This window comes from Tachypleus tridentatus, chromosome 7 (genome assembly GCF_004210375.1).
Source record: "Tachypleus tridentatus isolate NWPU-2018 chromosome 7, ASM421037v1, whole genome shotgun sequence".
Classification (NCBI taxonomy): domain Eukaryota; kingdom Metazoa; phylum Arthropoda; class Merostomata; order Xiphosura; family Limulidae; genus Tachypleus; species Tachypleus tridentatus.
In genome coordinates, this window is record NC_134831.1 from 47,324,661 (window position 1) to 47,340,111 (window position 15,451).

General features: G+C 34.5%; 1 protein-coding gene across 1 annotated transcript in view; it reads left to right on the forward strand.

The window, feature by feature from the left end:
- Positions 1-2,884: 2,884 nt before the first annotated feature.
- Positions 2,885-15,451, forward strand: part of LOC143255594 (stAR-related lipid transfer protein 7, mitochondrial-like) — a 49,273-nt gene continuing 36,706 nt past the window's right edge. Inside the window, exons 1-2 of the mRNA XM_076511477.1 lie at positions 2,885-3,702; positions 4,037-4,209. Of these exons, the coding sequence (XP_076367592.1) occupies positions 3,134-3,702; positions 4,037-4,209 (742 nt within the window). The 5' untranslated portion in view covers positions 2,885-3,133. The remainder of the gene's footprint in view (positions 3,703-4,036; positions 4,210-15,451) is intronic.

Sequence of the window (15,451 nt, forward strand, 5' to 3'; positions counted from 1 at the left end):
AGGAAGTGGAATGACCAGATCTTGAAGAAGAATTGTGCTCTTAGTTAACAGAACAGAGAAATCAACGCACTGTACTTTATACAAAAATCATAATTTTCAAAGGAAAACTGATAGCTCAGGAAAGAAATTATGAAGATTTTACTATTCATACCTCTTGGTGTTACAGATTTATGAAACGTAAAAACTTAGTAATGCGAACAAGAATCAAAATAGCACAGAGGATGCCAGAAAAGTTTCAGAATAAAATTTTAGAATTCCATACATATATAATCAACACAAAAAAATAAACAATTTTTGAGCTGTTTCAAATGGCTTACACGGATGAGGTACCACTAAATTTTGATGTTCTAAAACCACTGACATGAAAGGCACTAATAGTATAACTATAGAAACAAGTGGGCATGAGAAAACCCATTACACAGTAGTATTATCATGCTGTGCCGATGGCTCAAAACTTCCATCAATGGTGATATTTAAGAGAAAGACCTTGCCAAAAGAAAAGTTGCCAAGTGGTGTTCTTGTCCATCCCAAAGGATGGATGGATAAAGATGGGATGAAATTGTGGGCTAAACGTCCAGGTGGATTAGTGAAAGCCCCAGCCTTGCTTGTATGGGTTTATTTAAAACGCACAAGACTGATGCAGTTAAGAAAAAAATTGCCCAAATGAAGATACAACTGGCTGTTACACTTGGTGGGCTAACAAGACAATTACAACCACTGGATATATTTATCAATAAGTCCTTCAAGTATTTCATGCGTGAGGAGTGGAACAAATGGATGCAGATGGTTGACCACGAAGTGACTCCTACCGGAAGAAGGAAGAGACCAAGGATTCCAATTGTGTGTGAGTGGGTGAAAAGCTCATGGGACAAAGTTAAAACTGAAATTGTAATAAAGGCGTTTAAGAAATGGCGCATAAGCAATTAATTCCCTTGATGGTAACGAAGATGATATCCTGTTTGAGGAAAGTTGCGACTCAGGTGAGAGTGAACCTTCAGAACTTGGTTTCAATCACAGTGAATGCAGTAATGCACAAGATTTTTAAGGTTTTGATAATGAATAAATAATGTTTTTGCATTGAATATATGGAACAACCTTGTTTTATTTCTTTTTTAATACTGCTTTAAAGACTTTGAAGGGGTTTATGGCGAGTAAGCAGTTTTTTTTTTGTTTCTTTAATGTTTAAAAGAACCAAACCTTTTTTCCTTCTCCAAAGTGTGGAAACTGTAGTAAAGGTATTTAAAAATGTGATGTGAGCAATTGCCTTAATGGCACCAAAGATGATATTGTTTGAGGACAAGTGAGAGTGAACTTTTAGAACTTGTTTTCAGTGGTGCAAAAGAAGATTTTGAAAGTTTTCATAATACATTAACAATGGTTGGATGTAAATGTACGAAACAACCATATTTTATTTTATTATGGACACTACATTTGAACTATTCCAAACAATTATAAAATATTATGCTGATGTTGAGCAAACAAATAAATGATAACTGTGATAAATATTTTTTCCCTGAAGATAACCTTGAAAATAGAGAAACACCTTATACACCGAAAAATACGATATGTTAAGCTACGTAAATTCATAGAAACCGTATTTTATGCTCAGTTAAGAAAAGGTAATAAAACTTACACCATTTTAATTTTGAGTTGAAGGATAATTATCAAGAATCTGATCAGAAGTAATTATTAAGTTCCATAATATTTAACAATCGGGATGCCAAGGTTTCTATATAATTCATGAGACGAAAAAAATACCCTATTGAATTACTATACAAACAACCCTACTATTCAGAGTGTTGATTATGATATATTATGCTCATACATTGTGATAATATGTTTCGAAGGTCGTTAACATTTCCGGTATAACAATTCAAACATTTCTAAATTAGCAGTTTTACGTCGACTGCTTACTTACCAAATCACGTGCCCCCCGCTAGTACAGCGGTATGTCTTCAGATTTACAACGCTAAAATCAGGGGTTCGATTCCCCCTCGGTGGGCTGAGCAGATAGCCCGATGGGGCTTTGCTGTAAGAAACACACACACACACACAAATCACGTCAGTGAGACTAGCTCTTAAACGGCTCAGACTATTGCTGTACGATTTCCCCAGGTTACATGAGTAGGTTGTGGTATTTGTTTTGATGTTTTTGATGTTTCAATAAACAAAAAAAAATACATACATTTTTTTTAAAATAAATGACTAACATATCATACACGGAGTTAAATATCTTTAAACTGCAACTCAACCCAACAGATAACATTACATATCAATGAATAGATACGCGATAATTTCTAACGGTCAGAGTAAAGTCTCAAATAACAATATTATATATTATAATTTTGAAAATGAAGTATTGATACTAGAATTAAATCCACAATTACAAACTTACAAAATTTAATCGTTACTTTGGCAGCTTTATGCACTTATCTGTAGGCCAAAGTAAGAATTATGTTTTATAAATTTGTGATTTTAGTCTTAATTCTTTTAAAGTTATAACTATCAGTGATATGGCTATAATAGAATACAGACATATGAAACTGAACAAGTAAACAAGAAAAATTTTTTTAACGAAAAGTAGAAATCGTTGCTACAATTAAAATACACAAACAGGTACTTTTGTACTTCATTACAACAACGATTTCTACTTCCCATTAACATTTTAGTTTATTTTCCTATTTATTATATATGTTAGACCTATTACATTATTATTCATCGTTATGATTTAGTTAATAAAATTTAAAATTATTATCTCGTAAGGGTTCTAAATTTGTCCCGCTGCTATATTGTTCGTTGAGATTCATTTTTTTATATGAGATATTACACATTCGACATGATTATCATTATTCTTTTTAATTAAAGCGCCATCTAGCTAATAGTCATAGACAATGTAAAACTGAATCGCTTTCTCAGGTTCTGACTAGGTCAAATCTTACATTTGTTGAATAGTAGTGGAGTTTCAATACCAATAGAAGACATTTGTTTTTGCGAACGTAACTTAGTCATGCTGGATTTATTCTGCCCAGCTAAGTGAGGTTTTTAATTGTTATGCTTAATTCTATTTGCGGTGAAACGTATCACGACACTTAAGTGCCTATATTAATAATCTTTAAATGAACCAAGAAAGGACATGCTCAGTAGTACTATATTGCTACGAAATTTGATTCAACCAACATGCAGAAAACTTTATTCTGGTAGTGATTCTCGCGTCATCTATACGCCCGATAAAGGGAAGGCTACCGTGGTAGGACGTTTTCTAACCTCAAACATAAGTAGCATCAAATCCAAAGGTCTTACGATAATATATCGATGGCTCAGCCTAAAGCGAAATCATGAATGCTTGCCAATCTTTAACACATCGAGACAATCACAATCTGCTTATAACCAGTGTTTTGTTTATGGTATTTGGCTCTGTAAACAGATAAGAAGTAAAGGAAATGAAAAACTTCTAATGTTAGGAGAAAGTCTGACTAAACAGTGTAATTTTTACTTTTCACAACGTTTTAGACGAGGATTTCAGATATGTAATTTGTACAAAAGATTGTATAATGAAAAGAGTATAAGAACACTTGCATCAACATTTGTAAGAAGATTAAAGAATGCTTTAAAACTAGAGCATAGAAACAAGTTTGGTTTACTGTTGAGTGCAGCAGCTTTTAGTTGGGAGAAAGAGAAAATCACAGATGAAGAAGTTTTGAGGTGATTGATAGGTTTTGAAAATGATTAAAGGCTTAAACGGTGGCAAATGTCTGCCACAAGTGAAAGATTGTGGATACTGTTTTCATCAAATATTATTATAAAGTTTGTGTTTCTGATTAAAGCACCATTGTATATTAATTTGTATATATCTAAGTTATGTATTTAAAATTTTAGGTCCTACATTGTTTTTATATCTAATAATAATAGTGATTTTTTAACTTTTTTAAAAATCTGTATAATGGTAAAAATCATGGACTGTGGTGTGAAACAATATCATATTATATTTGTATTTTATTCAGACACTTTGTAAAGTGAATGTTTTAATTCTATTCAGCGAAATTCATACAATGTGCCAAGGATGTGCAAAAGGAGCTGTTTCTGAGAATGGAACAACTGGATTTCCTGAAAATGAGACTAACAACAAAGAATGGGAATTGCTTGTAGCACGCTCCAATCTATCAGCATATAGGAAATCAGTTCCTGGTTCTTCTTTATACGAGTATAAAGGTTCACTTGCAATAATTGCTTTTGTAGTAGAATTTATTTTTTAAAATAATAGTCTAGGTTTTTTTTATATGTACAGTATGCACACAGGTACAAGCAAACAATGATAATATTAAATAATTTGTAAACAAGAATCAAGTTACACATAAGTATTTCAGAAAGTTCCTATCTAAAACAGCTTCCCACAAAAAATATGCAAGGTGTTACATTTTATAATCAATACAAAATATAAGCAAATGCATATTTACACCTCTCATCCAAGTTATGTTTTTGAATTTGTAAATCATTACAGTTTTGTATGATTAGCTGACACCCAACAATCATAGTAAGTGAAGTACTTAATCTTCATAGTAACTGAAAAAGTAATCAAAATTAGCTATTTACATTTCACTTTATGTGTGTTTTGAACTTCTGTGGAATTGTATTTCAATAATTATATTTCAAGAGGTTAATATGATATTGGGTAGTACTTGGTTAACATATGAAAAACTTTGGGTGTTAAGCACTGCTTTCTAATTGTATCATATGGACAACATGAGACTATTTAGTCCTTCAAGGTTGTCCTGTCCAACCACCTGTTAACTATCATGAAATCACTGATTGCTTTCTTAAGCTCCTTTAAAGTGTTAGCTTCCACTCTTTCTGATGGCAGATTATTCCATAATCTAGGTACTGTGTTTAAAAAAACAAACTGTGTTAACTGTATGCAGTTGGCTTGATCTGAGTGTGGATGTAATAAATGTTTACAGAGTTGTAATTAAACAACTTTATTAACAATGCTTGCTAATAAATTTGATTTTGAAACATAACTTATAATTTAATTTTAATTTTTTTAATTTAAAAAGGAAATATTTGAATAAATTTTCAGTCATTACCTCTATGTCATGTGATGCATTTCTATATTGACTTATTTTTAGCTTTTCGGTGTCTAGCTAAATAGAAACAAGTTATAAGTAGTGGCAGGCCAGCATATACAATATGGAATCCATCATGTTTCAATATCAATAGATTATATAGTTTATAATCTATGTGGTATATACTTAATGGACATGTTTATAGCGAAAAGAAAGAGGAAAGTGCAGGGTATTGACTTCTTACATTTGTTACTGTACTTTTCGTAGTTTGTAATAAATGCTTGATGTGTCTTGAATTAATTCATTACTCTGGGTAATAATAAAATTTTAGCTGTTTTATAGCTTATTTAGAAAGCCACATAAATTACAGTAGTTTTGCAACATCTTATTCCAGTGTCTGGTAGACCTTTTTTTGCTCTAAAATGTGTATTTCAAAGTTACATGAATTATTTTTTGAATAAGCAACACTGTAAGACAAGTTTGGATTACAAAAATATTGCATCCACATTCCAAGTGCAAGTTGCCTCAAAGTTAAGGTAAGGGGTGAATTTCTTGCTATTCATGTATATTTTGTATTTATTTCTTTATATATTTTGTACCAAAAGTAACTAAAACATGAAATTAGATAAGAAAATTTAAATGAAAAACGTTAACTTTTCTCACAGGAAGCACTCAGTTTGGCATTGTATGATGTAATCTGATGGTTGTTTGCCCTAAACTTCCTTTGGGAGGTTTATTACTTGTTAGATACTGAGAAAGCAGTCAAAAGTACAGTAGAAACTGCAAAATTAAATGAAGCAGATGCAAAAAGGTTTGAAGCTGAAGCTGTTCAGATAAATGATTTTGAATATCTATATTACAATCTACAATCAGTCTTGAAATATTTTTTTCTCGATCTAATCTCGCATTTGTCAAAATGCCATTTCACTGTATTTCGATGATTTCTTTACAGTTAGTGTCATGTTAGAGTAAATAACATATATAACAGGGTTCTATTTAATTTGAATTTCCAGGTCTAATATGCACAATAATTTGTTGGGACATGTGATATCTGACCCCCTGGATACCTGTTTGCACTGCAAAATGCTCTATACACAAGATGAGCACAAGTACACTTGCTTCAAACTTTGTACCTTAAGCAAAATGCTTTGGGTACAGCTGTTCACACTCAATATCTGATAGGTACAAAAATAAAGCCACATGAAAATACCACGTGATTAACTCTTTCACTGCAAATAGGTCAAAGTGTGCATGTCAATGTTATTTTCAAAATTTATTTAAATTACTTTATGATCATTGTAAATGAATAAACTTGGCAGGGTATAGATAATAAATCAAAGTTTAGTATTATTTAAGTTTTAAGATCTTTATTTTGTAAAGAAATATTTGAAAAAAATTCTTAATCTCCCATAGTTAGAGAACTATGAGCAGGGGTGTAGATTTTTTACACCCGATGGGGGGAGGGGATGATTTTTGCAACCACTTATGTGGACTGTTTAATTTGCAAATTGGTAATCTTTGATTATGTGAACCTGAAAGCTGTAAACATGTAGTCACAGAGTAATCTTGTTGCCACGATACTTCAAGGTTTCCATGTAGGTTTGTATAAGTGAGGTGTTGTGAATTGTTTTCAAAATGTTAATAGAATAAAGACAAATGTATCACAAATTAACTGCCACATGAATATATTCCTGTACACTACACAGTATAAAAGATGACCATTATACTTGACAAGGTTACTAATAACTTTCATTGCATGAATTACCTTTTCAAATATTAATAAAATTAGTAATTACCCTTGATAAGTTTATATCTACAGAAAAACTGTTCATGTTGTTTGATAAAAATAATTAAAATGTCTTTGCAAATTCTTGAAAATTACACATCAATACAATGTAGCACATAATTATTCATACTTAGAAGCACACCTATATTAAAGATGTACATTTTGGCAACTGAAAAAGCCTACATTTAGGCCTAATTATGTAATTCGATTGGTAAGAACACGAGAATCACAAGAACAAACACACAATTTGTAGGCCTGTGATGCAATAAAACAATTCAACTGACCAAACTGTAGGGGGGGATGATTGTATGTACCATACCCCCCACCTAAAATGAAAGGGGGATGTATCCCCCATCCCCTCAGGATCTACGCCCTTGACTATGATGTTTATATGCATCTTTCCTCTAATTTTTTACCACTTCTCTAAGAAATATTAAATTTAATGTAACTTACTCATTATAATATTTTCATCATTCAGTCAAGGCATAATTTACATAATTGGCAATCTTATTTAGTTACAGAACAATAAAGTAGAAAATTGGACCCCTCTTACCATGCTCACCTATTACATACTCTTTCAGAAATTGCCAGTATTTTTTTCTGGTGTTCAATACCATATTATTTATAATCAATAGAAAACCAAGATTTTACTTTATTAAATGATGTTTTAATTATGTTGTTTTACACACAGATAATTGTCAATTTCACTTTCAGTTCAATCTTTGTTCCTATGGGAAACACATTGGTGAGCTTAACTGAATTTATAATGGGTCATGTTGCATGGTTCGAAATCCATAAAAATTGTGATAGTAATGGGACATTGCTTCTATTGTGCATATTAGTATTCTGTTTTCTTTGGTGCATTGTTCAACTAAATATAAATTATTAATTGCAATAGTACAATTAGTATAAAAAAGTAGTTTTATTGACAGTTGAGAGAAAAAAAACCAGAAAAGTAACTTATTTCTTGTTTTTCATGTGTATTCTTTATTATTATAAAAGTAATTAAAGTTTAAAAATTGAAAACTTTCCAGGTTAGATAAAGTAAAATAAATAACAATTTTTATGATATCCATTTTCAAGTAGACCATGCCCATATCTACTCTCCTCTTTTGACACTTATCCCAGACAATTTACTGTATCTCCTGTTCAAGTTCCCAGACCTTCTGTGTCAGCTCCACATTCTATTGGAACACAAGATATTTCTGCCCTTAATAGTGGGTATTCTTTACTCGTGGAGCACTGGCAATGACATTTATGTTTGTATATGAAACTGTATGGGGTCATTCAGGGTTTTACCAGAGGGTTTGTCCTTCTTTGCACATTTTCTCTGTTGTCTACTGTACCAGTTTTCTTTCCTTGCCTGTGGATCATCTTGCATCCAGTCACTGAACAGTAGCCATCCATACATTAAAGACTGTTGAATGCATATACTACTCCATTGAGGGTTTTCATTCTTGTTTGTTTGTAGCACCAAAGCAGATAGGGGTCTGTTGACTTGTCACTGATCTTTGTCATATAATTTGTTTTCTCCAGCTTCCTTTGTTTACCATGGAGTGGTTTCTTTTCTTCTGGTGATACATTGCACCCAGTTTATGGATGGCAAAATTTGATATTGCAGATGCTTACTTTCTCATATTGACAGCAGAGTCTTCATGTTGATATGTTTTGTGCAATAGAAACAGGTTTTTCTGTTTTGTGCTGTACCATTCAGCTTCACATCCAACTCATGTTTGTTGTTGAATACTCTGATCCTTTTCACATCATCATCTCTCAGTGACAATAACAATTATATGGATGACTGGCATCTTCTCACTCCTTCCCACTACTTGGCAGAGCTACATACTTGAGCTCTTTTTATCTGAAACTGCAAGGGCTGGGTTTCTCATCAAAAAGCTAATGTATATTCTTATTTCCATGTAGTGCCTTGTCCATTTAGGGGTATTTTTCAATTTGCATCTCTGGTGGGTTTAACCTTTTCCTGTATGCTTTTGGGCCATAAAACAGGTAATTCTTCTATTACAGTCATCTCCTTTTCCACAGGCACAGGTGGTTCTATCTCTTTTGGAGATATAGGTAACCTTGGAATTGCTCTTTCCTTTAGTTTGGGTCCACATGCATTCCCTTCAATGGTTGTTAAGGGAGCAATGAAATATTTGCACAGATGCACTGAAATGTTTGGTGATCCTTTTGGCTTCTTGCCTATTCCATTTTGACTGGTGGTTGAAAAGGAACAACATGACAGTTGGTATTCCCTCTCCTGCCCCATGTACAGAGATGTATTTTTTTTTCATAGATGCTTCTCTCCAGATATGAGAAGCTTGTGTATAGGAATATGAAATTCTAGGGCCTTTTGGACAGAAGAGGGATCTTCTCTCTACATCAGTCTTTTAGAGACTTTTTAAATGTGGTGAAGGTAAGTGGTAATGCTTCACTCAGATGAATCTGTGCTTCATCCACAAGTTTTCATTATATTTGCTCTCATCACAGGATGCCTTAGATCACTGCTTTTGTCACTCATTGAAATGCCCAGCTTCTATCTGTCAGATCTCCTTTACTTTACCCTCTGGCATTGGGTATAAATGCTCTCAACCAGGATTAGATGGATACTCATCTTTATCCATTCCTTCTGACCCCTCTGTGGTCCAAGATTCTTGCATTGATTCATTCCTTGGCCTTTTGGTGGCAATCATACTGGTTGGGTAAACCTTGTTTTTCACTTCTTTAATATCTTCCAGAGTGCCAACCTCTTTTGCTTCTTCTGGCCATCCATCTTATGTCAGCTTTGGTCAAACATTTCTCACCTGGTGATCACTATTTTCCAGGTTTACACCTAATTTTTATGTGATTCATTACACAATGTTGTGATTTGATCTCTCAGGTGGCATCTTTTTTAACATTTAACACATTGCTTCAGTTAAACTCTCCTTCTCTATTCTCCCACTTTTCATGGAGGGGTGACAGTAAGTCTTGGTGCAGTGATCATTTTCCTATCATTTTGAGAGAGATTAGCTGTGGTCGATGTCACCCAATCCGCAGGCCCCAGTGGAAGCTGAATCAAGTCAATTGACCCTGTTTCACCTCTCTTGCAGAACTTGATCCTACCATCATCTGCAAGCCATCAACTATTGACAACTGTGTTGAAGTCGTGACTGACTGTATTATACAGGTAGTTGCTCAATGTATTCCTAAAATCTTGACATGTTTTCCATCATATCCTTATCTGTGGTGGAATCCTACCTGCCACATGGAATGGAAGGCTCAAAAATGGGTCTGGGATACCTTTTGGAGGTATTTCACACTCTCAAAACTCTTGAACCACATTGTCTTCCAGTGGGCTTTTTCACATACTTGGTAGGTAAGACTTCAAAGCCAGAATAAATCTTGGATTAAATTTGCAACCAGCAACTCTTCTACCAGCAGTTCCAAAGTCATATGGGACAAGATTTGAAAGGTCAATGGGCAGTATAATTCTGTCCACCTTTTGATATTTCTCTCTGATGGCCAGGAAGTAACTACTGCCTTGAGCATCATCAATACTCTTGGTGAAAGCTTTTGCTGGGTATCTAGCACTTCTGCTTCATCCTTCACCTTCTGAGGCTTCAAGATTTGTGCAGAGTGATCACCTCTTTCCTTTCAAGCTGATGGTTTCTATGACTATAATCATCCCTTTACACTGGTGGAACTCAAACTTGCTCTTCATCGGTCTGGCAGTACATCAGTTGGGCCTGATGATATACACTATGACATGCTGCACCATATATCTTCTGCTACTCTTGCTATTCTTCTGATAGTTTTTAACCAGATCTGGCAGAATAATGTTTTTCCTGATGCCTGGAGCCAAGCTATTGTTCTACCTTTCTCTAAGCCTGGGAAAGATCTCAAGATTCCTTCAAACTACTGTCTAATTGCTTTGACAAGCTGTCTCTGTAAGACCTTAGAGGGGATGGTTAATACTCATCTTGTTTGGTTCCTTGAATCAAACAACCTCCTTTCCTCCACCCAGTTTGGGTTCTGATGACAGCATTCCACCATGGACCACCTGATTTGACTTGAAACGTCAATCAGAGAAGCCTTTCTCAAACAGCTTCTTGTATCAATACTCTTTGACATTGAAAAGGCTTGTAATACAACATGGAGGTATGGCATTTTATGAGATCTCCATTTATATGAGTTATGTGGTCATTTGCTAATTTTCATTAAAACTTTTTTAATGGACAGGCCATTCGAAGTTTGTGTGGGTTCAACACTTTCCTGTTCTTTTCTACAGGAACTTGGAGCCCCTCAGGGCTGTGTTTAAAGTGTCACACTTTTCAGTATAAAGATTAATGCTATCACTAAACAACTCCCTCTTACTTTTGCAAATGGGCTTCATGCCCTTGGATAACATTGCTGTATCCACTGGTCAGCCCATCCCACCATGGCTATTACAATTCCCAAATATGATCTTTCTTTTAGTCATCTGAGAAGAGTAGATACTCCTGATTGGAAGTACCATTCATTATTTAGTGAACATCTTTTGAACCATTCTTCCATTCTCATTTATATGGATGGTTCAAAATCAGGTGACTCTGTGGGTTCTGCTATGGTTTAGTAGTTGGATACCACGCCACATTGGTAATTGTGGGAATGAGCTTGCCAACACTGCAGCTAAGTCTGTCTGCTCTCGTGCTATCACTGCTGTGCTTGTTCCATACATGGACTATGGTCCTGTATTCAAGGCCGGCTCCGTGCCATTTGGCAGTTGACTTGGAGTGAGCAACGTGAAAACAAGCTTTTCTGAATAAAACCCTCTATTGGACTTTGACCATCTTGTTTCCGTAAGGGTCGGAAAAAGGTAGTTGTCCTAACTAGATCATGCATTGGTCAGAATTTTTTTAACTCATCATTTTCTTTTATCTGGGACTGATGCACCAGTATGTTGTCTGTGTGATATTCAGGTCACAAGAAGCCACATTTTACTGTCTTGCTGTCATTACGACTCTTAACAATGGTGCCATTTTAGATGCGTTGTGTACCAAGGTTTATCCATAATGTTGGACACCGTCCATCTTACAAATGTTTATAGTTTTTAAAGACTATTCCTATAGTACAGTTAGTTCAATAGCAAATTAGAAAATGGCTGTAACGTCATATAACTCAAAACCAGGACTGGAAAGACCAAGTTCAGGTGACTAACACTGAAGTTTGAACTTACCTGTTAGTCATCCTGTCAAGTTATTATAGTTAAAATCATGCTACAGAAAGTCTTTTAAAACTTGTATTACTTTCCTTTCTGAAAATGGCCGTGACGTCACATAACTCGAAACGAGGATTGGAAATGCCAACTTCGAGTGACTAATGCTGATGTTTGAACTTACCTATTAGTCATCTTGGAGAGTTACAATAATTAAAATTATGCTACAGAAAGTCTTTTAAAACTTGTATTACTATACGTTCTCTTTTACTGCTGTAAACTAAAGCTTGCTAATTCAAAAATTAAACTTTGTTTTACCTTGATTTGTTTTGGTGAATTTTAATAATTTTACTTTACTTTTACTAGATGTTTGATGCAGATAGCCTAATTGCTTTGTGCCATAAAACACCAGACCAACCAACTGTATATGATTATCACTTATGTCAGTCAGAGTAACACAATCCTAGCTTTGGTCAAAGCCATCTGAGGAAATCAACTAAAAGACAAGAGGTGTCATTGGTCAGTGACATCCATCAAAATAAGCTGTTGCACAAGCACTGTCTACTATATATTTTATCAACCACTTGAATGAGGAGCAACTGTAGGTCTTTGCAGCTGTCATTACTGAGTTATACTGGCAGTTTGACTCTGGAAAACAAAGCAGTCCATTAAGTGCAGTCCAAAGCACAGAAGATGGGTAACACAGAAAGTGTAACTGTTTACAAAGATTATCTGCACTCATCACATTGTATGACTTAATCTGCAGTTGTCTCAACAGATCATGAGGATATCCTTGTTCACAAGTTTGCCAAAAGGCTACTCAGTGAACTGATGCTGCATTGCATGAGTATGATATTTTCTAACCCTTATCAAGACAATTTGTGTTGCAGTGTTGTACAGAGTTGTAACTTTAATCCAATTGCAGGAGAAGGTGAAACCTAGAATGGCAGCTGAAATTAGTTCATCTTGGGCACTGTTCTACCCAGGAATACAGGATATGCCAGGTTTGAGTCTTGAAGAAAGGCGGAAGACTTTCGAAATGCCATTCTCCACACTTGTGTCTCCACAACAGGCAGTTGCTGTCCATTCTACAAAGTTTCATCAGTGAACTGCATAGTTTTAAGTTGTTTTTTTTGTCCAGAAAGCAAGCAGTATTAGTTTGATAGTAATATTTCCAAGGATTAATGTGTCATGGTGTTGATATGAAATTATGGATGACTGATTATTCAGCTTTCCACTCAGATGGTCCTCAGTGTGGTAAGCAAAATGGAAGTAACAGATGTTAGTAGTGGTAATGCTAGGTTTGCAGTATCATGCTGCATTTGAATGTAAATATGTGGTTGCTGACACATCTGAAATCAATAATTCATATTGTGCAGACAGTATTTAGTACCAACAATTCATTGGCTTGTTGGTGTGATATTCCAATGTATGTAAAAGACTGAATAATCAGGTGCAGTCACTCAGCATCATGTAGGTTCAAGAGAGACAGATTTAACAACTGCCACAAATGCTACCTGGAGCACTAAAGATATTGTCTTTAAGTACAGCAGATGTTACAGTACACAATCTTACAGCTTTCAGAGAGTGCATGGCCATCTCCAGTTATGATTGTCAAGAAGAAAGGTATATTCAGATTCTGCATTGATTTTAGAAACTCACATTTTTGCTTTTTCAGTACCATGAACAGACAGATGCTTGGATGTGTTGACAGGTGCTTATTAGTTAAGTATGTTTCATTTGGTGTCCATATGCTGGCAAGTCAAGGTGGAAGATTAAAGCAGGTCTAATACTGTTTTCGACATGAGAGATAAGTTGGATGAGTTTTATGTAACATACCTCTCACTGGCCAGAGCCAATAAAGTGTGCAGCAAAGTATTTGCATTGAAAGAAATGACTGATTTATGTTGATCATAACTTAGTGTTTGGTTAAGCATTTGAATGCATAAAAAAGCAATTTGAAATGAAGGGTATATAAATATGTATTCATGTGCAAAAAGTTTAATTTCATGGCCACATTATGGGCATAGAATTAATCTTCATGAAACCTGGTAAAGTAGGAGTCATGCAAGATTGGTATAAACCTATGGACTAATGAAAAGTCCATAGTTTTTTCAGATTTATGGCTGTTACTATAATAGTGATGCTCTTCCAAAATTTTTAAAATCAAATGGTAACTGAGTACTTCATGAAATGTGCTGAGGCTTATTCAATGGTTAGTTGTTTCACACAGTCTGTAACTGATGCACTGATAGAACACTGGATAGTCTAGTTTGGATCATGTGAAGAGATCCACATGCATTGGGAGGTTAATTTTAACAGCAGTTGTTCTCAAAATTGTGTAAAGTTTTGTGTGTGTTGTGAAAACACCCACTTCATTTTATTACTCTTATTGTGATGTCTTAGTGAAATGTGTGATAAAAATTGTCAAATATATACTTGTTAAGTTTGTTAATTCTGATTAAAATGACATGGATGCAAATTTATGGCAGAAGTTACACAAAAGTGCATAGTGCATATTTATAAGCTGTGTCTGCATGTAAGTGGTGATCTGGTGCAGTGGCTTCAGTAAGAGTCAGAAGAGGAGCTAGTCTAGTCAGTTGAGGGTGAGATTAATGTCCAACTTCAACCTCAAAAATGAGGAGGAATGAAGTAGATATACCAGACTAGCTGCTCAAGATTATTCAAATGAAGAAGTGCTGATTTAGAGGTGAGACAAAGCAACTAAAATTCATAGCACCCATTACCACTGACTTCTTTTAATTGATATGGCCGGGGTTAAAGGCAATCACCAAAAGTTAGAAAAGTTATTTGATGAAGAGACTGATGAATGAAAAGAAATACCTTTCCTTCTTTTTCTGATGTATTGGATGGTATTGTGAGATACAGGTTATGCATTACTCTGTATGATTATCATTAGAATAACTGAAGTTAGAATGGTTCATTGATCACAAGAGTGATGAAAGCAAAAGGACTTTGTGACCCATACTTTATGAGGTATGGTGTGAAGTTTCACCATAAAAGATATCCATAGGATATTGGATGTAGTTACTCGGAATCTAAACAGTTTGCAGAATTGGAGAAGATAACTAGGAGTTTGAAAACTCAGTTGAAATGTCTTTGCAACACTTTCAGTGCAGCAGGGTAATTTTCTGAACTAGATGAATGGTGAGATCTATACAGAAAATGCATCATAATCATAGCTGTATATTTTCCAGTACACCTACTATATAAATTTTTCACGTCTGGTAAAGGAATTTTATATCACCAGAGCGTTTGTTTACTGATAAGTACAAAACAATACAATATGTTATGTGTGCTCTCTCTGCTACAGGTACCAAAACTCAAATTTTAACATGATAAGCTGAATAACAAAGATTGTGTTTTATTATACTATGTATTGATATATACTGCAGGGCAGAAATTCAA